This window comes from Coenobita brevimanus, chromosome 18, assembly GCF_032717465.1.
Source record: "Coenobita brevimanus isolate Jiangsu-jjx chromosome 18, ASM3271746v2, whole genome shotgun sequence".
Classification (NCBI taxonomy): domain Eukaryota; kingdom Metazoa; phylum Arthropoda; class Malacostraca; order Decapoda; family Coenobitidae; genus Coenobita; species Coenobita brevimanus.
This window is the reverse complement of record NC_136971.1, coordinates 31,334,964-31,361,779: the sequence shown is the minus strand read 5'-3', so window position 1 is coordinate 31,361,779 and position 26,816 is coordinate 31,334,964. Positions and strand designations below refer to the sequence as shown.

General features: G+C 39.7%; 1 protein-coding gene across 1 annotated transcript; it reads right to left on the bottom strand.

Moving 5' to 3' along the window:
* Window positions 1–3,946: 3,946 nt before the first annotated feature.
* Window positions 3,947–25,738, bottom strand: LOC145391460 (trypsin-1-like). Its single transcript, XM_080266073.1, has 7 exons — window positions 25,724–25,738; window positions 13,985–14,036; window positions 10,456–10,561; window positions 9,252–9,415; window positions 8,524–8,654; window positions 7,490–7,597; window positions 3,947–4,174 (listed from the first exon to the last, which is right to left on the bottom strand). The coding sequence occupies exons 1-7, from the start codon at window positions 25,736–25,738 to the stop codon at window positions 3,950–3,952; spliced, it is 801 nt and encodes a 266-aa protein (XP_080122199.1). The 3' UTR covers window positions 3,947–3,949.
* Between the last annotated feature and the right edge of the window lie 1,078 nt (window positions 25,739–26,816).

Here is a 26,816-nt window from a genome sequence, read left to right as displayed (position 1 = left end):
GAGCTACTTGTGAGTGAAATATGGGAGGAGGGAAGAAAGAGTTGATTGAGTGAGGATAGCATGAATGGAGATAGAGTGAGTGGGCGTGAAGGAAATGGAAGTGAATAGACGGAGTGTTGAGGAAAGGGGTACGTGTAGGTGGAATGGTGTAGACAGGGATGGCCCGACGGGGGGGAGGGGGGTTCTGAGTTGGTCAAAAAATTACTGAGTTGGTCAAAAATGGAGAGTGGAGACTATTTTTTTACATAAAAAGAGAGGTCTCCAAGAGGACAAAATATTTTTTTTTACATACCTTACTTTATAGAGAGAGAGAGAGAGAGAGGACAAAATACAAAATACTCTAGTTTCCTTCCTGTCAGGGGAATAATCTAAGCCAAAATCAAGTACCATATGGTAATTAATCAAGGTGACTGGACCTGGACCCCCTTTACCCACGGAACGGTGGCAAGGAGGAGGGGTGGGGTCATAAATTTGGTTTGTTTATATCTGTTTAGTTGGTCAAACCGTAACGCCAAACGGATCAAGTTGGTGAAAATTGTCCTTCCCCCCTCCCCCCATCACATACTCCTCGGGCCATCCCTAGGTGTAGTTTGGGTGGATAGAGTGAATGAGAAGGGAGGGAAAGTAAATGGAACAGATGGGATTGGGATAAAATTGTATGTGGAGAGAGAGAGAGAGAGAAGGGGGCTGGGGAGAGTGGGAGGCGTTTAGGGAAAAAAAAAATGCAAGAAAGGGGTGGACGGAGTGGGGAATGGTGGTGATATTTTTAGCCATGAACAACAGGGAAGAATGTTCAGGGGTAGAGATATAGTGAAGGAGAGGCAATGGATAGGAAGAGTATATTTTCCTCTACGTAAATACTTCGTGATCACAGTACCCCATATTCTTTCCTTCATTGGTATCAGCCTTGGAGAGCCCGATTTAATTTTTTCTTGGTGTTGATAAGATGAGACGTTGCTTATCTATGTCTTATTTTTGCGTAGATTAAGAAGCTCCCAAACACTTCTTCCCTACTAGTTCATTTTATTTATTTTGTGGCAAGGTAATTTTTTCTTATTTTTTGGAAACTTCATTAAAAAGATTTAGGGCCGCATTCTTAATATCTTAATACTCTTGTCTATTACACCTTGATTTTTTTTTTTTCACTTACATAATATTACATCGGTTTTAAAACTTTATGTACAAAAGTTATTATTTTCTAATCCAGCCATTTGTTAACAGGGTTACGAAATTTAAAGCAAGGGTGACCAGTTACTTTTCCCTGAGTGGCATTATGTGAAAATTAAACCTCATCCATCCCTTCAATGTAAGCGTTTATGGGACACATCAGGTTGGGGTTCCTTCACCAACTATACTCCTTTTACATTATCTTGACCTAAAACTGACCTCTGTCCACTTTGAATGCTGAACCGTAACTATACATTAACATTAAAATACGGTGCTGGTCACGAAGAAGTGCTTTGGAAAGGAAGTAGAGCCTTAGCAATGTTTCTCTGCCACTGTGATACTTGAATTAAGTTGCAAAAGGGGGAAAATCAGGGCCAGGTTAACCCGCCCCGTCCCGACGACGTATGGGTACGTCACCACGATTTGCATTTGCCAGTCCCGGCGACGTACCAGTACGTCGTGCAATTGCAAGGTACCTAATTTGCACAATTTTCAATTTTCGCACGTGATTTTTCGTATGTATACACGGGACACCTTCCTCTATTCCTGTACAAGATACCAAGCAGGGACAATGCCTTACACTGCATAACCTCCCCCCTCCCCCCCTCACGCCATTGTCTTGGCAAAGGACCTGTTACCAGTGACCTGGCTAGTAAAGTTATTCAGGGCCAGAGTGATTCCCCAATCGATGACAATGTGGAGGACAATGTTTACATAGCATTAGAAGAAGAAACAGCCAGAAATAATGATCAGGTAGTGTGGCAAAAATAGGTCAGGTATGGTGATTAGTTAGTGAGTGAAACAATGCTTATAATGCCTTTATTACTGCTTGAAAACCAATATACTGTCATACTACATATACATTCGTACCAAGTAAATAAATAAATACCGTTTATGAGTGGATAAAATAGTTACCCTCCCATAGAACTCGTTTTCTTTGGTGCCAGCATGTTAGAAAACCCACTCAGGTAAGGAGGAACTCCTACCTGGATTGGTCACTTTAAACCTCAGGTGAGCGATTTCTCTATGAATTTTCGATGTTTCTCACCAAAAGCGAAGGTTTTAGCCAAAAAAAAAAAAATCGAAAATACCTCGGGACTGGGGGATGTCGGAGGTGCGGAATACCTCGGGACGTGACGGGTTAAGGTGAATGAACTACAGTTAGCACATCAGACATACGTATGTTGGTTATATGGTTACCACCCAGCGTAATAGTTGCCGAGACACCATTTGGGTTGTCACTCAGGGCAGATTCACCTGAAGACAACACCTACCATTGACCGTAAGTCTTACTGTGAATAAGGACTCAGAGTTTTATCTCATAATGGGTAGGGAAAAGAAACATGGCAATAAAGGAGATAAATAATGTTTATTTCTTTATTAGCCATACCTCACTGTTAACCCCTTCAGACAGAGTACCAGAGTATATTTTTTACTTTCATGGTATTATCGGATGATTTAAGTAAACTTTAACATAAACTTTTCGAACGAGAGAGCAGTAAAAAATTCCCTGGATTAGATGCAGGCTTAACTCTGCCGTACAAAGCAGTGTTTCTAAGTTGAGCAAAATCGTTCATGGGTGGCAAGAATATATGACAAGCGTCGTGGTAGTGATGGGGATTTTTTTTTGCTTTTTTTTTTTTTTGGAAGGGTTGCAGTGGTCTTCCATCAGATGACTAAAATTATCAGGTGTTAGGTACAGTGCAGCAGAAAATGAATAAGTAGATAAAAAATAATAAAAAAGTTAGTCCTCACATGGTCGGGACAACTCTAGTAGTTTATTTCAGCTAACGCCAGACGATTGTATTCAGCTGATAGTGTGTCATAGGAGCACTTAGTGTTAAAAGGATCAACAAAAATCTCATTAGCGTTTTCACTGCGATGGTAAACTTGGGGATTGGTTGACTCCTGACGATTATCTTTTTTTTTTTTTTTTTTTTTTTTTTTTTAGTCAGAGGATTGAGCGAGTTGAAATGTAAAAATTATGCCTTCTCTTGGCTACCTATGTCTTCACACCCGCGCGCGTGTTAGTGTTGTGGGTGTATTGTCGTGCATGGCTGTGTGTGTGTGTGTGTGTGTGTGTGTGTGTGTGTGTGTGTGATGTGTAATGTAATGTGACATCTCCGTAGCTCCATCCCCTTTCCCCTTGCTCATTTGTCACTATTATTATTATTATTATTATTGTTATTATTATTATTATTATTATTATTATTATTGTTATTATTATTATTATTATTATTATTATTATTATTATTGTCTCTAGTTCCTTTTGATACCCCCTGGGGGTAGGGGGGTTTCAAGAATACTCCCCCAGTATCCCTGCTTGTCGTACGAGGCGACTAAAAGGGTTGGCGGTGGGTTAGTGCCCCACCCCGTAAAAAGAACTAACTAAAAAAGCGAATAAAGCACCTATAGATTGTTGTTGTTGTTGTTGTTGTTATTATTATTATTATTATTATTACTTATTATTATTATTATTATTTTTATTATTATTATTATTATTATTATTATTGTTGTTGTTGTTGTTGTTCTTGATGTTATCGTTTTGCTTCTCTGCGGATGTAGCAATTTAACCGAGTTGTTGCTCCACACTTTGTCATATTATTTTTCACCTTTTCCTCCGCGTAGAATTCAATAACCTCAAGCCCTGTTTCACCAAATATGTGCTCCCTTGTTCATTAATATTCATCCCTTATTATCTCCTTTTATTTTTTTATTTTTTACTTCTCTGCTTTATTATAATCCTTTTTGCTCCTCCTCCCCATTTTTTTTTTTATTCTTTTTATTCCTCCTCATCATAAAACGTCAATGATCTCGCGTCCTCCTCCCCAAACTCCTTCCTCGCCGCCTTCTTAATCCAGTCCACGTAATGTGCCACCTCCGTATACACCCCGGGCAGGCCAGGTGTAGCGCAGCCAATGCCCCAGGAGGTGATGCCCGCTAGTCGACACGAACCCACCTCAGAGGTAGAGTTCTTGCAGCATACTAGAGGGCCGCCGGAGTCCCCCTGAGAGAGAGTTACATAGAGTTACATAGATACACAGACCTTACGGTCCCTACGAGGTGGTCCGGCCTTAATCCTAATATAGTGCATAGGAGCAGGAGAAAAGGATAGCACAGCAGAAGGCTCTCTCCCCCACCCTCCAGACCCTCCGGCATTTGCCGTACAGGAAACAAGAGAGGAAGTAATACCTTGCAGGAATGAAAAACCTGAAGGAATTTTATAGGATCGGCAGAAAGTAGAATAATATGGAAAAGGAAAATTTGGGCATACAGCCACATACTTACTCTATGCATGCAATTTTTTTTATTTTTTTTTATTAAAGGATGAATAGAATGTTTATCTATTATTTATATTCTACAATATTGTCTGTGTCTAACAGACACATGAATGCAGACGCGAATATGCAATAATTGCTCCATCCTAACTAAACGATACCAATTGCGTCGAGATACATGTCCAGTCTCTTTTTAAACATATTTATGGTACCACTTTCAATCACATTCCCAGGGAGTTTATTCCATTCGCTTACAACAGAGTAAGTGAAGAAGTTTTTGGTTGTATCAAGATTAGCCCTCCTTGCTTGCAACTTCATACCATTTCCTCGAGTTACAGTCTCGGCAATTACTGTGAATAGCTTGTTTGAATCAGTATTACTGAAGCCTTTTAGCATCTTAAAACATTCAATCAGTTGTCCCCTGAGTCTCCGTTTTCTAAGAGAGAATAGGTTTAATTCCTTGAGTCTCTCGAGATATGGTTTATTTCTCAGGGACGGGATTAACTTGGTAGCCCTACGCTGGACCGCTTCCAGTATTTCTATATCTTTAATTAGGTGAGGCGCCCAAAACTGCACTGCAAACTCTAAGTGTGGCCTGACTATGCTTTTGTATAGGGGGATTACAATATCTTTGCTTTTATATGTAAAATGTCTTTTGATGAAGCCTAGGGTCCTGTTGGCTTTATTGGCGGCAGAGATACATTGATTCGAACATTTCAGATAGTCTGAAATTAGTACGCCTAGATCCTTAACTAGTGAGGACTTGCTAATGATTTGGCCCTTCATTTCGTAATCATACCTTTTGTTTTTCTTCCCACATTGCAGTACCTGACATTTGCTTACATTGAAGGGCATTTGCCATATTTCTGACCAGCTGATAATTTTATCAAGGTCATTTTGAAGGCTAATTCTGTCTTCTTCAGTTAATATAGTGTTGCCGATTTTTGTGTCGTCTGCAAATTTAGAAATGAAGTTGTTTAGGCCAACATCGATATCGTTAATATACATAATAAATAGGACTGGTCCCAACACTGATCCCTGAGGAACACCACTGGTCACTGGAGCCCAGTCTGACTCTACTCCATTTATAACGACTCGTTGCTTTCTCTCACTTAACCGCAACGTATCCACCTATGAATATTTCCGTCAGTTCCGAGTGATCTTACTTTTGTCATTAGTTTATCATGCGGCACTTTGTCAAAGGCTTTCTGGAAGTCTAAGTAGATTATATCAAGTGACCTGGTACAATCATTCATTTTAAAAAGTGTATCGTAAAACTCAATTAAATTTGTCACGCATGATCTCCGCTTTCTAAAGCCATGCTGGCTGTTCCTAATTACGTTATTAGTTTCTAGGAACTCAACTATCCTATCTCTAATTAATGATTCGAGGATCTTTCCCAAGACAGAGGTTAGGCTAATTGGTCTATAATTACCTGGTTGATCTCTACTGCCCTTTTTATATATAGGGGTCACATTAGCCAGTCTCCAGTCTGCTGGAACCTTTCCTTGTTGTAGGGACTTGTTAAAGATAGATGTTAGAGGGCTGCATATTACATCCATCACATTTTTCAGTATTTTAGGGTAGAAATTGTCTGGGCCGGGAGTCTTATTACCGTTCATTTTATTAAGTTTATCTCTCACATCATTACTGCTAATATGCATATCACTTAGTGCGTTTTGGGTTGCAATTTGATGCTCTTCGATGGTGTCATTAGCGTCTACTGTGAAAACTGAACTGAAAAACTTATTTAAAGTGAGGCAATTTCCTGATAGTCCGAGATAAGAGCACCCTCGTCGCTGATAAGTGGACCAATGCCCGCCTTGAGTCTCTTATTGCCGTTAATGTATCCATAAAAAAGCTTAGGATCCGTAGAACTTGTTTTTGCTATATCAATTTCAAATTGTCGTTTAGCTGTTCTAATGAGTTTTTTAACTTTTCTTCTACTACTGGTATATTGCCCTGTGAGTAATTCACTGGTGTGACTTTTAAGCAAGGTGTGGAGACGGTTTCTTTCTTTAACTGCTCGTTAAGATCGGCATTAAACCACGCTGGTTTGTTTCTACCCTTGTTTTGTCTGGATTTCATTGGCACGTACTTGTTTTGAGCGGTCATGAATACGTGCTTAAATTCTGCCCAAATTTCGTTTGCATCATTAATTCTTTCTATGTGCTCAGCTAGAGTGCTCAGGGCGTCCTTTAGGCCGTTAAAATCTGCGTTTTTATAGTCCGGCATTTTAGTTTTACTTGTGCACTCATTATGTGAGAGGTTCATGGAAAATCTTATGAGATTATGATCGCTAGATGCTAGAGAGAGAGAGAGAGAGAGAGAGAGAGAGAGAGAGAGAGAATTAACATAAAATTATGGTTCAGTTTGGTTTTATTTGATGGAATTGGGCCACTCCCACAACTTGAAAGCTAACTTCTGTTTTTTTGAATTTCAGGAAGGAAAGAGTCTCCTTGATTACTAGTTATATCCTCCGTACAGGTAAACTATACACGACCATCAATTGACCTGTAAGAGGTTAGGGATCTTCGCAAAGTTAAGCGTGCTATATTAACCACAGTTGCTGAGTCTGTTGCAAAAGTTCTTTCACTTCTCTTTCGTCTCTCCTAATTCGCTTGATTAATAGACGCTTCAGAGTGACATCAGTAAATATTATCTAGCTGCTGGTGATTTGTGCACAGAAGAGACACACGTATATTCCCAGAGTTTGACGAATACATACTGGAAAAATCGAACCATCTGAAAAAACGTACTAGCGGTGACAGGGTTTTCATTATAGTTCGTGAGTTGTAAATTTCTTCTGACGAAAGTGGGAGGAGAGTTATATATTTGATTGTTCAGCCACTAAAATTCACCCATAATTCTCTGCCAGCATTGGGTCCTTCCGTCCATATTTTGCATTCCTTTGGGTGTGATATTTGATTCGTGCAACTAACTACACCTTCTTAACAAACGATACCTTCTTAACTAACGATACCTTCATAATTGACCATACCTTAACTAACGATACCTTCTTAACTAACTACACCTTATCTTACCTGACAGGCGTCCCTCGATTCCCCTCCAGCACATAGGTTGGAGGGGTAGATGGTATAAGAGTGATACTTGAACATCAGCGTGCACTCCGCGTCACTCCGTAGTACAACCTGTGGAGGGGGGATAGAGTGCATGGTTAGAGAGAGAGAGAGAGAGAGAGAGAGAGAGAGAGAGCACCCATTATGCAAACATAGGCTACTGCATAACCTCTTTATCATCGCTACCGCATTATTGGATTTACAGATAAGCATATTTTATCTCCTTTGTGACTCGCAGGCCTATATTTGCCGATAATGACGCTTTGTAGCACCTCTTGCGTAGCAATTTATTTTGCTTACTACGCCATACTGCTGTTGTGTGAGATTTGCCTTTGTAGTATCGATATTGATTACATAAATAATATTCGCTTGATTTTTGACGCGCCACTGCAGAAAGAGTGATACTTAATAGGTACAAAGGAGGGCAAACAGCAACATGTAGGCCCTTTCGAGGCTGTTTGTTTTAGGGTCGGCTGTAACTTAAGTAAATAGTGTATGAGTCAAAAACTCGGGTAGAAAAGAAGGAAAGCTCCCCTGCCTCACCTACCAATCCCTCCATCCGAAGCCGGCAGGAAAAAGTAAGAAGGATTACCATGCAGTACAGGGAACCCCCATTACCGACGTGAATACTAGCTATGGACTTAGTTCCCCATTTCAGAAAATGCGATGGACACACAGTACCCTAGCGGTGGCATCATCATCATCATCATCATCATCGTCATCATCATTATCCCAACCCTTATTCCCTCCGTCCTTCATGCGAATCATCACCATCCTAGCCCTAATTCTCACCTTCTCCCTTTCAGCCCTACCCTTCATGCAAACTATCATCGTCGTCATCCCAGTCATCATTCCCATTTTCCCTCCCACTCTTTCATACAGACTATCATCATCATCTCCTACTCATTCATCCAAACTATCATCATCATCATCATCATCATCATCCCAACCCTCATACCCACCTTCTCTCATGTGCACATATGACCTAAAACACTCACATCAGCAGCCCTTAGTATGTGTGGTAGTGCTGACCCCTGCTTCACCCTCCCCCACCTCGATATGGTACACTTCTCGCCGGCACCTCGCTCAGCACGGGTCTCCAGGGATACAGGTACACCGCTGGGCAGGTCTGAGGAGGGAGTGGGTTAGGTAGGGTTGGGATAGGTAGGGTTGGGATAGGTAAGGCTTGGTTAGGCTGGGTTGGCATAGGTAAGGCTTGGTTAGGGTGGGTTGTTATAGGTAAGGCTTGGTGAGGTTACGTTAGGTTAGGGTAGGTTTGGTATGGTTGTTAAGTTAGATTACATTGGGTTGGGTATGGCTTGGTTTGGGTAGGTTTCGTAATGTTAGGGTGGATTGGATAGCGTAATTTCGGGTAGATTAGATTAGCCTGCGTAAAGTTTGGTTAGGTAAGGTTTTGTTTGGTTTGGTTTGCTACGTTATGTTTGGTTGTTATATTAGGTTTTGTTTGCTTGTTTTGGTATGGTTGTTAGGTTATACTGGACCTTAATGAACAGGAGCAGATCTGACTTTATTGGACTTGAAATACGGTAATAATAATGGACAGTTTCTCTCTCTCTCTCTCTCTCTCTCTCTCTCTCTCTCTCTCACTATTATGTATGCATGTATTCGCATGTACAGCATGTCTGTATTTATGTATGTATGGATGGATATGTGACTGTGTGTGTGTGCGTGTGTGTGTGTGCGTGTGCGTGTAATTTCCTCTCACCTCTGGCCTGCGCGTCCCCCACCATATCTCCCATCTGCAACAAGGCAATGTCCCTGACGAAGGTGCTGGTGTCGTAGTCATTCACCACCGCTTTGGCAATCCGGTATGTCCTGCACTGCTGCTTCAGGTCCCACGCTCCCGTCACGATACGCACCGAATTGAGGCTGACGGAGGAACGATCTAGGTCAAGTTAGGTCAGATGGAGGAACGATCTAGGTTAAATTAGGTCAGATGGAGGAACGATCTAGGTCGAGTTGGGTCAGATGGAGGAACGGTCTAGGTCAAGTTAGGTCAGATGGAGGAACGATCTAGGTTAAGTTAGGTCAGATGGAGGAGCGATCTAGGTCAAATTAGGTCAGATGGAGGAAAGATCTAGGTTAAGTTAAGTCGGATGGAGGAACGATCTAGGTCAAATTAGGTCAGATGGAGGAACGATCTAGGTTAAGTTAGGTCAGATGGTGGCACGATCTAGGTTAAGTTAGGTCAGATGGGTGAGCGATCTAGGTCAAATTAGGTCAGATGTAGGAACGATCTAGGTTAAGTTAGGTTAGCCTGAGTTAGGGAAGATTTGCTTAGGTTAACCCCTTCAATTCGAGGACTTTTTTGTCATAGCCAGTCCATTTTTTTTATATATATACCACTTTACGGAAAATTTTTGTATTAGGAGAGAATATATGTAACTTTTATTAACCTGTTCTTAGATGCAAGTTCAACCTAATTGTGATAAAATTGTCCAATGGTTAGCTTATTAGAAAGGATAATACGTCAGCGTAGTGAAGGGTTTATGTAGGTTGGGTGGGGTTGGGTTGGATTGGTGTAGGCCAGGTTAAGGTGGGGTTGGTAGGGCTTAAAATCGGCTGGGTTGGCTTAGTTGAGGTATATGGTAGATTAATTTTGGTTAGGGAGGACTCAGGTTTTGAATGGGGCTGGATTCCGTGAGCTTGACTGATGTGTGAGTGATTGTGTGGCCAATTTCACTCTCAGTGGTAGTGAGTTTTATGTAGAGGACAGAGAAATCATTGGGACTGGATTTAAGTTAGATTTGGTAATCAGAGCCAGTATATAAATAACGCCTTTGTGTGTGTGTGTGTGTGTGTGTGTGTGTGTGTGTGTGTGTGTGTGTGTGTGTGTGTGTGTGTGTGCGCGCGCGCGCGCATATAGTTGCGTTTGGGTGTAAATGCCTGTGAGTATGTCCATTACTTACTCTAGCTTGGTACAGTGAGCAGCTGTTGCAACGATGGTGGGGCTGATGAGGGTGCCACCGCAGAAGTGACGACCGTTTATTTGCAGGGACACTTGCCATGGTAGCTGACCAGTAGGAGAAATAAAAAAAAAAAAATGATAGGTCTTAAGAAGAGTTTGAAAAATGCTGGCCATCTTACTTTTCACACTGCCACACCTCATGCCCTCTGCACACCACACCTCAACACTGCTACACCTCACGGAATCACACTACCACACCTGACCATCACCTACCACATCGCACACTGGTAAACATTACACTACCCCACCTTGCACAGCAATATCTCACACTAACACACCCTACACAGCTATATCTCACAGTCACACCTTAGTCACACCTCACTCACCTCACGTCACACTAGCTAACCTCACACCACCACACCTTACACAGCTACACTTCATACTGCTTCACCTTACACACACCTCACATCACCACACTTCATATTAGCCACGGGATCTGACGTGGAGTGAAATTGATCAGTCAGCCGTAGAAAACAGCAGATTATATGAAAGGAGAAATATTTACGGAATTAGGATCGAGTGTAATTTTTCTTTACCTTGTTTTGTATCTTATTTACGTAGAAACAGCTAAGCGTATTAGATTTATTTTATTTTTATCTTTGTCAGTTTGTCTAGTTATTCATTTATCCGCCTCTCCATGGTCCTGGATCATATGTACGTCTATATGGGTTGTAAAATGCAAAAGTCGTCCCATGTCAAGAAATTCGAACAAATGTTAGCTGGGGTCAACGTAATTTTAGTTAGAGATGCCTAGACTCTTTGTATGCGTAATTACTGAGGTGGAAGTTTTATTTTTGCATTTTATTTATTTTTATCTTTTTTTTTTTTTTTTTAGTCAAGCACGAGCACTTTACCCTTCTTTCTTTCGCCTTTGTACAGACGATCAGAAAAGTATAGCATGGGAGTGGTCGAATGACGTCCTAAAATGGGAATAATCAGTGCAGCTCTTGATGTTTTTTAGAAATTAGTAGATTAGTCTTCTTCCACGTAAACTGGCATATAGTGAACAGTTCTTATAAAGGAAAAAATATGTGATTCGCCGGTATATAGAAAAACAGAACTCCTATAGCGCATTCATTCCAACCTGACAAAGACTTCTAACCCTATTCAGCTCAGGTGATGGCCAGGTGTATTGGAGGGCTTATATTGACTTGTGATTAAAGAGCCTCGTTCCTACCTCATAATTAAGGCCCATCGAGTTTCTAGCAACCACGATTTAGTATTCAAGTATTGGAAGTGGCCCAGTTCCGTCAGATAAAGACAAACTGGCTATAGTGTAGGGTAGGACCAGCGAGCATTTTGTAGTATTCATAGATTGTAGTGTCTCTCTCTCTCTCTCTCTCTCTCTCTCTCTCTCTCTCTCTCTCTCTCTCTCTCTCTCTCTCACGTGGAATGCGCAGATACATTTTTGACCGTACGTGCGCAGCCATCGATAATACGTGCTCAACCTGGCTTTATTTACGGCAGCCTTATCGCTCTGTGTGTTTTATGAGTCGTGTTATAGGTTGGCTGAACACTCATCATTGCAGCTGGTTGTAGGGTATGTGTATGTATGTATGTATGTAGTAATGTATGTTTATATGATTGTATGTTCATGTACAGTATATTTACGAGGATGTATATTATGTAGCATATGTGGTTGTTTATGTATTTATGTACAGTCATGTAAATCTGTGGCCTATGTGTTTTCTCTCTCTATTTATAATCATTAATAATGTCACAAGTGTGTGTGTGTGTGTGTGTGTGTGTGTGTGTGTGAGAGAGAGAGAGAGAGAGAGAGAGAGAGAGAGAGAGAGACTATTCACATTCTGGATGAGATATGCCTACTTATTCAGAAAAGTGAGAGGTTATTAATATATGTAACAAGTCACAAGTGTGTGTGTTTAGGCTATGTACAGGTGTGGGGGGGGGGCGCTGAGGCGGAAGAAATCACATAATGGGTGTTTTGTGTGTGTGTGTGTGTGTGTGTGTGTGTGTGTGTGTGTGTGTGTGTGTGTGTGTGTGTGTGTGTGTGTGAGACGCTTACGCGCTCGCGCCTTTGGGTATATATGTGTGCGCGAACAGGCGTGGATCTGTGTGTATGTGTTTATTTATTTATTTTATTTTTTTAAGTATCAGAACAGGGGAAGGAAAAGCAAATGAATAAGAAAACTAATCCATACACCAGATTACTGGTGTTCTCTGTTCATAAAATATCTGTAACAGGCATTGTTAGTGAGACGCCGAGAATTTCAATACTTTTGGAGATGGGAATATTTGTAGCACTGAAGGTAATATATGAATCTGGTAATACCAGTCTGTTAGTAAATTGTTTATATTTAGCTTTACTAGCATTAAATGAGACAAGGTTGTTTTGTCTCCATTCGCTGATCGTAGATAAGTCTTGATTTATGGAGATGGCTGTACTGAGTTGTGAGTTTAGCTTGGTTATTAAACAAAAAATGACGCCATCACCACTAAAAGAGATGTCACCCCAGCTGAAAGATCCGCTAGCAACACCTGCCTCATGACGTCACGCTGCGGCGGCCATGTTTGTTTACTGGAGTCAAATGTGGGTTCATTTTACGCGCCATAAGCCTTTAGCCACATCAGTTCAACAACGAATTCTGTATTTTATTCCTGTTGTCTTTTATTCAGGTTTGTAGAGACTTTTTGAACTTGAGGACTTAAATAAAACCTTCATAAAGGTTGACTCAGAATAATAATAATAATAATAATAATAATAATAATAATAATAATAATAATAATAGGCTGGATGTGGTAAGAATAAACCAAAAATTTACGTTGCCAGATGTAAGGGGTTAACGAGCGATTTTGATAATTTTGATCTTGACTGCTTAGAAATTGTTGGACACAAGTATTTTCGATTTTTATAACTTGTAAATTGCTAGATTATTTTGTATTAAGAATCAGAACTTCGCTTTTTACTTTACTCTCCTTTTTTTCCCGATTTTTTAATCCTACACACCCCAGTAATAAGGAATAATAAATTAATAATAACTATAATGATAGTGATGGTGAAAATTCTTTTACACTGCTTTCTAGTAAAAAAAATCTGCTTTGTTTACACTGCTCCCTTCTGCATCATGGTAAGCGATGTCACTACTCAAAGAGTAGAAAAGGAAAGCTGATTAAATTATTAATTTCGCTTCATTCCTTTTTTACTTCCACCAACGAAATTGGAGGTGGTTATGTATTCATCCGTGTGTTTGTCTGTCTGTCTAAGGGCAAAATATCTAAAAAAAATAAAAAAATAAAATCGGATTTCACTTAGAAGTGATGAATACTGTACAGTATATGGACACTAGTTAATGTAAGAGTTGATTAGATTTTGAGATGAATCTGGATCAGGATGCAGGAAGAAATCAACAGTTTTATTGGCGTCGGGAGAGCATTGCCTCCTCTGAGACTGTAACGAACACACACACACACACACACACAGACGATCGTGCAAATCCAAAACTCTTAGTCACCTTTTTTGACCGGATCTCCACCCACAATCCTGTGCGGGCGTGCCAGGTCCTAGCGGGTGAGTGAGTGGACGGGGAGGGGTTCCGTCCCCACCCCCACACCCCCTGCCCACACCACCAGCACTGCCGCCCACACCCACATCTCTCTGGGGGGGGAAAGGGGTATGAGGGTGGTTTTTTAGATGCTTCAAATTACCGTAATGATTATTGATGTTGTTGGTAAGGATGGTTGATGTTGAGGATAGCAATAGTGGTGGTGATGATGATTTGTCTATCTGTCTGTCTATCTATCTATCTATCTATTTATCTGTCTGTCTATCTGTCTATCTATCTGTCTATCTATCTATCTATTTCCAGACGCCTTATTCCCGTAAGTGGTGGCCCGGAAAAAGAGCTAACTAAAAATACGAACATGATGATGATGATGATGATGATGAGGATGATGATAGTAGCAGTAGTAGTAGTAGTGGTAGCAGTATTAGTAGTAGAAGTAGTAGTAATAATAATAAAACTAATAATTAATAATAACATTAATACTAATACTAATACTAATACTAATACTAATAATGATAATAACAATAGTAATACTAATAATATTATTAGTAGTAATAATAATAATAATAATAATAATTAAGGCTGCAGTGCGTGTGGATGGCGAACTAAGTGAATTTTTCTCTTTGAAGGTTGGGTTGAAACAGGGATGTGTCATGTCTCCATGGCTGTTCAATCTGTACATGGATGGGGTAATAAAAGAGGTACAAGGTAGGGTAGTGGATGTTGGAGTGGCCCTGGTGAGAGAGGATAGTGTTTGGAAACTCCCTGTACTGTTGTTTGCAGATGATACCGTGTTGTTGAGTGAAGACGAAGGGGAGCTGCAAGGCTTGGTGGATGAGTTTGAGAGAGTGTGTAAGAAACGGAATCTAAAGGTGAATGTAGGGAAGAGTAAAGTGATGGTCTTTGAGAGAGGTGAAGTCAGTGAATGTACAGCGAGGTTGGATGGTGAGGAATTGGAAAATGTGAGTATGTTTAGGTACTTGGGTAGTGTGACGAGTAAGGATGGAGGTTTGGAGGGTGAAGTGCTTGAAAGGGTACAGCAGGGAAGAAAGGTTGCTGGTTCTTTGAAAGCAGTGATAAGAAACAGGGAAGTGAGCATGGAAGTGAAAAAGTTACTACATGACAGTATTGTGATACCAACTCTAACGTACGGAAGTGAAGCTTGGACGTTGTTGGAAGGACACAAGTCAAGAGTGAGAGCCGTGGAAATGAGTTATTTAAGAGGAGCCTGTGGAGTCACATGGAGAGACAGGCTGACGAATGAGGATATAAAGGAGCGTTGTGGTGTTGATGTGGATGTGATAGGAAGCGTTATGAGGAACACACTGAGGTGGTTTGGCCATGTGGAGAGGATGGAGGGTGAAAGACTGACGAAGAGAGTGTATGTGAGTGAGGTGGAGGGGAAAAGAGGGAGGGGGAGGCCGAGGATGAGATGGAGAGATGGGGTGGAGAGGTATATGAGAGAGGGGGGTGTGAGTTGGGAGCAGGGCAGTGAAATGGCGGGGGACAGGGCGACTTGGAGTCGATTTGTTTGTGGCCACCCCAAACGGGATTGAGGCGTCTGGCAATAGATAGATAGATAGATAGTCATCATCGTCGTCGTCGTCGTCGTCGTCGTCGTCGTCGTCATAATAATAATAATAATAATAATAATAATAATAATAACAATAATAATAATGATAATAATTAATAATTATCATCATGTTGACGATGATGATTTCTTATAATAAATTTTGACACCATTTTTTTTCTTCTGATTTCCATTTAGTTTCTCTTCTGACACCCTTATTTCTATACTGTTTTACTGACAATTTTTTTTTTTTTCTAATTTTAAAACCCCTTGTCTCTTCTGAAAATGATTCTTTCCCATTCAACGTCCCTCTTACTGTGCTGGCATCCCAGTTTCATGGCTTATATAATTTTACACTTTTTTGGAGGTATTTTGTTGGTGCATTTCTTATTTATTTATTTTCTCTTGTGACACATTTTGGCATTTTGTGGTCAGGCAACTTCTATTTACTAAAAACTTTTTGATTCCCACTTTTAAGCCTCCTTTTTATTTTATGATTATTATTTTCCTTATGTGACGCCCCTCTTCTTTCTTCGTGTGATGCCCCTCTTCTGGAACATTTTTGCAGTGTCTCATCTACGATCAACCTTATCATGGATTATTGTAGTCTTATAGAATTTTGTGTTAATACCTTTTCTTGGATTATTCTGATTCGACACCAGTTTTTCCTCTTTTTTTTTTTGGGGGGGGGGGGCAATTGTATATTCCAACACTTTTCTTGGCAGTATTCTGTTCTGTGACAACCTTTATTTTGGTGTTTTCTGACACTACTTTTTTTTTTTTTTTTTTGACTTCTATATTTAATCACTTTCCATTCTGGCGTAGGTTTTCGTGGACAGTTTCTAGTCTGACACGTCTTTTTCTTTTTTTTTTGTATATTGACACTTGTTCAATATTCTGAGCTCGTCTTTTTGTTATTATTATTATTATTTTTTTTTTTTGACGTGTTTTTATTCTGTATTGATTTTTTTTTTAAACTTTGTTGCCTCACATTTTTCTTCTTGGTTTATTCTTTCCTGCTTGTATTTTGTGCTGTCTTATTCATCGACAGTTAATATTCCTATACGTTAGTCCTTTATATTCTGTAGTCACTGTTTCTCGTGGATAACCGCTGACAGTTCTCTTTTCTGTTATGACATACCTTCACTGTCTTTCCTTCTACTTTTTCATTAAGTTACTCAAATGACTCCTCCGTTTTTCCTTCGTTTTCATTTTTGACACCTTGAGATGTTTTTATATGTATTGTGGCACTTTTCCCTTCTTGAGTATTCTTACCGTTGTCGTAGTGGGTGGAGAAGGTGATAGGATAGGAGACGAGAGGTATTGGTTTAAGGTAGATTTTGATGAGAAGGATAGGCTGTGGCAGGGTGGGTGGGTTAGGCATCATTTTGGCTGGGTTAGATTGGGATAGGTTTGGTTAGATTGTTTTTTTCTTTCCATGGTGATAGTTGATGGAGAATGTGATCATAGGTATTGGATTATTTTAGATTTTAGTACGACAAGGTTAGGTAGGCTAGGTTAAGTTTCATACTGGTTAGGTTAGGTTAGATGGGGCTATGTTGGTTTAGGTTAGGTAGGCTAGGTTAAGTTTCATACTGGTTAGGTTAGGTTAGATGGGGCTATGTTGGTTTAGGTTTGGTAGGCTAGGTTAGGTTTCATACTGGTTAGGTTAGGTTAGATGGGGCTATGTTGGTTTAGGTTTGGTAGGCTAGGTTAGGTTTCATACTGGTTAGGTTAGGTTAGATTGGGCTATGTTGGTTTAGGTTTGGTAGGCTAGGTTAGGTTTCATACTGGTTAGGTTAGGTTAGATTGGGCTATGTTGGTTTAGGTTTGGTAGGCTAGGTTAGGTTTCATACTGGTTAGGTTAGGTTAGATGGGGCTATGTTGGTTTAGGTTTGGTAGGCTAGGTTAGGTTTCATACTGGTTAGGTTAGGTTAGATGGGGCTATGTTGGTTTAGGTTTGGTAGGCTAGGTTAGGTTTCATACTGGTTAGGTTAGGTTAGATTGGGCTATGTTGGTTTAGGTTAGGTTTCACATTGGTTAGGTTAGGTTAGATCTGCTTATGTTTAGGTTAGGTTGTGTTTTGTCTTACCCTGGTGTTAAGGATGGAGAGAGAAGGTGGTGTTACACGAGTGTGTGTGTGAGCTGCCCTGTGGTTAGAGAGCCACTAATGAATACGCCCTCACCTGTGCTCTCCCCCTTCTCAACTGTACACACGCAGGCACTCCCACATGTGCACATTTGAAGCGCGCACACTCATACGTACTTACCTCCACATTGACATTTAACCTACTTACATAACTATACAGTACCATATCAGAACACATAATGCATTCACCGACACGTACATAGATACATACACATCACTATACACACACATACATATGTACACCACCACAAAGGTTCACACATACGAGTACCACCATATTCACCTTAATTATCACATATGTATACACATACACAATACCTACGCACACGCCCACCCCAACACACTTACATTTACACACACATACACACCACAGATCTACACAAACCCTCACAAACACGTACATAACGTTGGCCAAACATCCACTCCGGTCGCCATTAATGTTAAAACACCTTGGCGTGAGAATTGAAATATTAACAGTGGAGCCAGGCAGCACACACGTCTCCATATGTAAGGGGTTATAGTCGCTTTATTTTTCACCTGAGGGAACTGGACCACTCATACAGGTTAAATACAATGATCCACATACTTGTCGGTTATGGAAGCCCCCTAACACCGTTTCCTAAGTGATTTATTTTGCATATTATTCTTTACTGCTGTATTCTGTTAGACAAATCCTTCCAGTTTCGCCATACTCTTAAGGTGTCATCATACAGAAAGAGTTAATTGCTCAGTGTACACCCCTCGGAGGTGCACACGTGTACACCTAAACGCACGCATGTACACCTTGGTAAACGCACACATGTACATCTAAACGCATTCATACACACCCGAGTGAACGCACACATGTACACCTAAACGCAGGCATATACACCTTGTAAACGCACACATGTAAACCAAAACCCATCCATGTACGGCCTGGTAAACGCACACATGTACACCTCAAACCCAAAAATGTACTCCCCATTAAGCGTACCGATGCACAGTAGCCTACACCAGAACGCACACACTTACACATGTACACCCGGTTAAGTGCATAGCTGCCTATATTGTCTCTAATCAGATAAGATGATGATGATGATGATGATGATGATGATGATAAATTTAACCGTGGTGGTGGTGGTGGTGGTGGTGGTGATGATGATGATGATGGTAACGATGTTGATGATAAATTGTGATAACGATAGTGATGATGATGATGATAATGATGATGATGATGATGATGACAAAAGTTAATGATGATGACGACGGTGACAATGAGCTGGTGAAGTGTATACATTTTTGTGGTAGGAAAAACTAAGCACGTCCTGCTCTCATATACCTTCCACCTTGCGACGTAGATAAATATGCTGACTCCGTAATATCCTTGTCTTTTAAAACTCTTTTCTGGACGAATTAGTTATTTTAATGGTATTCGTCAAGCAAATTTCGTCCTTAGAGTCATCAGTGGCAAGGTTCATTTTTAAAGCGTTATTCTGCTTCTCTTGCATGTGGCTAGATTTGAACGAGCACACACACACACACACACACACACACACACACACACACACACACACACACACACACACACACACACACACACTATAAATATATACATACATACACCCGCACGCAAGCACGCAAACATACATACCTGCATGTATACCTACGTACACACAACATACATTACACACACAAAACAAATACACACACACACACACACACACACACACACACACACATTTATCTCTTGACACGTCACTTTATCTTTCAAATATGCAGCTTAAACATAGCTCATTTATTTTGGGACAGAAAAAAGAAAAAAAAGAAGGAAAAGAAAAAAGGAAAAGAAAAAAAAAAAGAATCGAGGGGAAATCGCCATCCCTAAAGGTCGGAACTTTGGATACGGCGTTGCTTGCATAGTAAAATAAATAAGTAAATAAATAAATCTATAATTCCAGGTGTGTCTGTAGAAACTTTTCAACACGATGCCCTATTCTGTATTATGATTTTTTTTTCCTATATCCACACGACCTTGTTCAGCTTGAGAGACTTCGAGATAGAGATAAAAATAAAACCGAATCATCGCAGTGATATGCAGACTAAATCGCTAAGGAAAAGGCTTTAAAGACCTCTTGCATGTTGTTTATATCGTTTTAATAGACGTGGTTTGCATTCATGACACACGAGAATATTGATACCGAGGTGTATAAAGAAAATAAGTCGCCATGGAAAGGGTGCTAGGGATTCTCCAAGGCCATATAGAATGCGATCTTTTTTTGCGTCCTCTTACTGTCATCATGGGTCTTCTTGCTATCCTTGTCTTAACCTTGATTTATTTTCGTGGCCTATTCTCTCTCTCTCTCTCTCTCTCTCTTTCTTCGGGAATGGGGGGGGGGAGATATATAGCGTGTTTACATTGGCTCAGCGGGTAACAGGAACTAAAGTGACGAAAGTCGTGATGATGATGATGATGATGGTTGTGGCCATTTGGATTGAAATATTTATTGCTGTAAAAGGTATACAGAGCACTTATACAGCAAAAGAAGGTGAGATTGTTTAAAATTCATGCACCATCATCATCATCATCATCATCATCATCATCATCATCGTTATCATCAGTCATCATCGTCGTCACTGTTTTGTTGTTCCCGTATCGTGATATTTTTAAAGAATATCCCATCATCATCATCGCCACCACCATTATTGTTTATTTCTATTTTTTAAGAATTTCCATTAACGGTAAGAGAATTTCGAAAGCACCGTAGAAACGAGGTAGGTGAAAAAAAATTACGGAACTAAAAGGGAAGCCAGTCATTCTTACACAGGGTTGAGAAGAGTTGGTTGATGACGTCAGCTGACCAATGAATGAACTTAATGTTTGTTTATGTGGTGTTGTGGACAGTGGCGGGGGAGGAGAGAAGGAAGAAAAAGGAAAATTAAGACGATGAGGAGAAATGATGATGATGATGATGATGATGATGAAGCTTGTTAAGTTTAGCAGTAACATGAGTTGGGGGATGATGATGATGATGATGATGATGATGATGATGAAGTGAGGCCCCTGTGACTGGCTCATTCAACATAAAATAGTCTGGCCTTAGTTGGAATACACTAACACATCCGGTACTAGAGTTGCCCCGACCGTTAGTGGGTCAAGGTAATTTTATATGTACTATATATGCATGGCTTCGATTTGGTTTCTATTTATTTATTTATTAATTTTATTTAGGTTTACTCTTGCTGCTCCAGGGGATTTTATTTAGTTGAAAAACGCTTCTCGTACTAAAGGGGTTTTTATTGAAGCCAGGCTAAAATCGTCTGGAGGTAGCAAGAATAATGACATTCCAGCGCAGATGATGATGGAAAAAAAGAGAATGAGGACATTAGTGGCAGTGATGATAACGATAATTATATAAAGAGTAATAACGGGTATGACGACAGTGTTAAAGAATAATTATGATGATGATGATGATGATGATGATATGGTGATGATGATGATTTTAAAAAAGATAATGATGATGGTGACAGCAATGATGATACCGATGATGATAATGACGATATGATTGTGACAATGGTTAATGATGATGATGGTGATGATTTAAAAAAAGATGATAACATGATGATAGCAATGATGATACCGATGACGATAAAGATAACGATAATGATTAGTGATGGTGATGATGATTATGGTGATTATAATGATGATGATGATGATGTTGAAGTTATGCTAATGGTGAAGATGATAAAAACAGAAATTGTCAAAAAAAAAAAAAAGAAATGAACGTAAATGTAATAACTTTTTGATAATATTTAGGTAGGTTTGATGGTAGTTGGATAGACCTGCCCGGCACCACACCTGTAATCAACGCTGTGCTCACACCTGTGCCGCTCTTACATGTCTCACACACTTGTTGCCCCCTCCCCGCCCCCCACACAAAATTCTTTCAATTCACACGCACATAACTCCAAGCGCAGAGATTCAGGGATAATCATTTAATCATACAGTTCTTTTAGGTTAATAGCGCGCGCGCACACACACACACACACACACACACACACACACACACACACACACTCAATATACGCGACAATGCACTGAGAAATACATTCATAGAGAGTACGGGGACTTACCAAAGAAATTTCAGGTGACTGTGTGGCTAAAAAAAAAAAAAAAAACTAGATAAACAGGGATTACAGACACTGATGACTCTATTGACGAAAATGGTCTCCTCATAACCCATAAGGTGTTCTTTGAGTGTATGTCCGTAAAGGTTAAGATTTGAACCGATATATATGTCTGTCAAATATATATATATATATATATATATATATATATATATATATATATATATATATATATATATATATATATATATATATATATATATATATATATATATATATATATATATATATATATATATATATATATATCACTGAATCTCTGTCTGTCTGTCTGTCTGTCTGTCTGTCTGTCTGTCTCTGTCTCTCTCTCTCTACTTCACTGCGTGGCGGGCTACCTTTTTGCCCTTCAATAACTGTGTATCTGTTTATATCTGTATACATCAGTATACCTAAATAGATTTAAACACGTAGGCTACACATAGTAAACGTCTTGCAGGAAAAAAAATCCCAGATCTTCACATAAATTTATTAATGATTTTTTTACAATTTACAAAAACACAAAAGTATGAAAAAAAAAAAATAAAATAAAATCGCCATGTATTCTAGGTTATGTTTATTTACATGTATTTACAGCTGGGAGTTATTGTTATAATTTATTTAGTTATTTTTCATCTAACTATTACATCTTTGGTTTCCTGGAATTACGATCTTGAGTGACTAGGTTTAGGAGAGAGAGAGAGAGAGAGAGAGAGAGAGAGAGAGAGAGAGAGAGAGAGAGAGAGAGAGAGAGAGAGAGAGAGAGAGAGAGAGAGAGAGAGAGAGAGAGAGAGAGAGAGAGAGAGAGAGAGAGAGAGAGAGAAACTTTGGATTAGAATGAGGTGGGATAAATTTGAGAGAGAGAGAGAGAGAGAGAGAGAGAGAGAGAGAGAGAGAGAGAGAAAGGTGAAGTAGAGTAACTTTGGGTAGGTTAGAATGAGGTAGGATAAATTTGGGTAACTTTAGTGGATTAAGGTCAGCGTAAGTTTGTAGGCTGCGCTGAGTTAGGAGTTAGATGACTTAGGATAAGTTAGAAGTGAAAAACATGCGAGTCAGTTATTGTGGTGAGGTGGGTGAATTAGGGCTTAGGTGAGCAAGTTAGGGAGGAATGGTAATGAAAGAGAACTAGACTGACTGAATTTAGTTACATGTATTGAAATAGCAACCAAAATAAAAATCCGTGTCCTTTATTAGAAAAAAAATGCATCCTTTAAAAGCCAAAATTAAAATTCGTTTCCTTTAACACCAAAATATTAAGCCATGTCCATTGAAAAAAAAAACTGTATCCTTCAGAAGCCAAAATTAAATTAGTTCCTTTAGAACCAGAATGAAAATTCGTTGCAGAAAAAAAAAATTATCCTTAAAGACCCAAAATAAAAGTTTTTCCTTCGTGACACTAGGATACATATTAATCCTTTCACCATTTAATACATGATAGTATCTAAGTTTTTGCAGCTACAAGAAAAAGAAGCCTTACCAAGGCGTATTAAATGAGTGAAAGTTATACGGTTCCAGCAATGAGTTAAGCTCTTGATAAAATAATAATAATAATAATAATTCTGTAGCTATACGAACTTCATACAAAAAGGGTGTGATAATGAAGTGAGGGAGTATAAATGCTGTGGTGATAGGTGATGTTAATATATTTGCTAGAAATAATTGAAAAAAAAAATATTGTAGATACTCCTCGAGTCTTGGCAATCCGTACTGGTTTTATAATTACACACAAAAACGATTCTCCTCGAATTATAAAGTCCTTCATCTTCTTGCATTGGTGATAAATAAATGTAACTCTTAGAAATATTTGTTAAGTATTTGATTAAGTACTTCGTATTTACATCAAATATTAGCATCTACGTAAACACGGACATGTACAGTTCACAGCTTACATACTACAGTTTATAATACAGAATATAAATGCTACATATATAATACAGGACCGGGAAACACAAACACACTTACGAATAATTCCCTGTCTAACTAAGGTTTTAAAATGCAGGTGGCACAGGGAGGCTTTAGAATCTTCCTTTTTGTCCAGTTCTAACTTAATAATTAAATCTTTAGCCATGACACGAAAATTACAGCAGGCTATAACTATTTTCTCCAGGAAGATCAAGGAGAGTCGTATAAAAATCTTCCTTTTTGTCCAGATCTTCTCGTAGAAACATAGCTACGATGGGGAAAAGATCGTAAGTGTGCCTGAGAATCCCACCTCCAGATTCCCTTCTTAAATCTGCCATACCTGAATGTGACGTCATAGTGTAAGTGATGACGTGTGTTTGCACCCTTAAGTCCGTTTTCTAAGGTGATCGAACACTTTATTCACGTAGAGTCTTGAAAAACAGAGCCGGAAATAATATCAATACTTCTCTCGTCAGGAAGGTACAGACACAAGTATGTTCCCTGAATTTGACGAACACATAGGGGAAAAATCGAACCATCTGAAACACACACTGATAAGAGATGGGGTTTTTCACTGTATTTCGCAAGTTGCAAAATTTCTTCAGACGGAACGGGGAAGATAATGCTCTTTGACTCTGCACTCGGGATCTAAAGTTCTGTCGCCTGCCCCCCGTCTCTCTCTCTCCCTCTCTCTCTCTCTCTCTCTCTCTCTCTCTCTCACACACACACACACACACACACACACACACGCACGCACGCACGCACGCACGCAAGCATGCACGCATGCACGCATGCACGCAAGCACGCACGCACGCACGCACTGAAAAATCACTGGGATGGATCTTCAGCAAACGACACATATGACGCTAATCTGGCACCAAGTAAATTCATCAGTGTCAGTTGCTACGGATTCACCACATTGATTTTAGAAGTCCATGGAGAGAGACACAGGCAAGGTGACAGAATTTTTGAGTCCTCCCGTACTCTTTAGGTGTTACATTTTGACCATTTTATTCACCTGAGAGAGACCCAAAGCAACCAGTGTTTAAAAAAAAAAAAAAAAGGTAACTAACGATGATGATGATGATGATGATGACGATGGTGATGATGATGATGATGATGATGATAATTACAGCTAGGCCTCAGAGAAACGCCTTTGTATCTATTATTAAAGAACTGGTGCAAATTAAATACCGGACTAAGAAATTTTTGCTTGTCAGTTCGTCTATAACTTAATCGGTTGTTGTAGGTGATCTTCCCTTACACGTGAACATAATGGTATCTAGTACCCCTTATTACTGAGTGTCCCTTGCAATATATCCTTTGTTTTGGCTGCATTATTTCTCAGAGAATGTTTGCTTTTGGGTCATCAAGGGGGTGAGGTTTGTTTTTGACCTTTTGCATTTGATGACCTCACAATAAAAAGTATAGAGACTTGAATAACCATATTTCTTCTTAGAGTTGTAATTTCTCTCGTGACTGCGTTATCTTAATATAGAGCACCTAGTACAGTTATATCAAGATGGCAAAGGAGACCACTTAAAAAAAAAAAAAAAAAAAAAAATCCTATTTGTGAATGAGGTGACAGACTGAATTACGTAAGTCAGGAGTTTCATGTAAATCCATTCATCAGTAATTGGCTTACTTCTGGGGGATTTACTCTTTGGCCTTGCTGTAATGAATCACCCTGTACAGTCAGCATAAAAAACCCTGTCGCCATCTCATTTTTTCTCGGCATGGTCTTGGAAAATTGGTGTGATAAATCAGCACCAGCTGATAATATTACCTTTTATTTCATGATAGATCAGTGTTATCAGTGTTGGTTGCTGTGGATTCATGATACCGATTTTCAAACTCCGTCTCGAGAAAAATAGGAAAGGTGAAAGGACTTCTGATGTCGGCTGTGCATACCTTCAGAGCACACCTGATTTCTGCACATCTGGAGCCTCTGACCTTTTACAGCCGTTTTATAGGTTGGTAGTCAGCTCTATCCTGGGTGTTAATATGTGGCTTTTCGATTCACCATTACAAGTCACCACCACAACTGGAAGGTCTGGGACTTTCTTCCCACGTACCGCCTTTTCGTTACAGGTAATTGATTCTGAGCCGCTGTCAATCGTGTCGTCCCTGTATGGGTCACCTGCGAGCATAATTAGGCCAGGGTATGACACAGGCTTCCGTATGACACTCGTATAAATGTCGGTACCGGGAAGGGAGGCGTTAATGGACTCTGCATCAAACTTTGTCGGATCCAAGTCGCCACCCTGCGGTTCCCCGGATGGTTTGGTTTCCTCGTTTTCTTTCGCCTCGGCCTCTCTCTGTTTCTTTGAAGATGGGCTGACTTCAGGGGTGATATATTTGTCCACATTCCTGGCCTCCAGTAGGTGTTCCATATTCCTCAGGTTCATAATTTGTTCCCGAATGGAGGCGGATGTTCGGTATGGGTCGACTTTCCCGCCGTTGTAGTGGTATTTGCCAGAGGCTAATTTGGTGATGTTGTTATTGTTCTTCTCGACATACTGAACCTTGAGTTTGTCCTCGTTCTCCACGTTGTAGTCGACGCTTGGGAACTGCATCTCGCCATATTGGTCCCCTGTGGAGTAATCATACAGGTTCTTAGCCAGTTTTTGCGGTGAACAAAACGCAACAGCAATTTATTATCATCAGGGTCAGCCAGTTTTTACAATAAATAAGTATCCATGATAATTAACTGAATGTGAATTAAGTACTGTGTACGATAAATTAATGAGAACAGTTGTTATCGGCCTCAAGTAGGTTTGACAACGAACAAGTCCCCACAGCAATTAACAAAAATCAGAATTAACCAATAATTTTGATAAATGTCCACAGAAGTTCATTATTATTGGAATTAACCACAAAAAAAGGCTCCTGGGGTTAATTATTATCGTTAAGAATTTTTTGCCCTAATTTTCACTAATACATACTCTTGTTTGTTTGTGAGGTGCTTAGTAGTGAACATAAAATAAATGAGCGAACAGTATATAAACATTTTAGCT

Excerpts from the sequence above, each read along its gene's own strand:
- LOC145391460 (XM_080266073.1), bottom strand. Across the intron at positions 8,655-9,251 it reads GGGGGACGCGCAGGCCAGAG|ACCTGCCCAGCGGTGTACCT; the intron begins GTGAGAGGAAAT and ends CTCCCTCCTCAG. Across the intron at positions 7,598-8,523 it reads ACATACTAAGGGCTGCTGAT|GTTGTACTACGGAGTGACGC; the intron begins GTGAGTGTTTTA and ends CCCCCTCCACAG.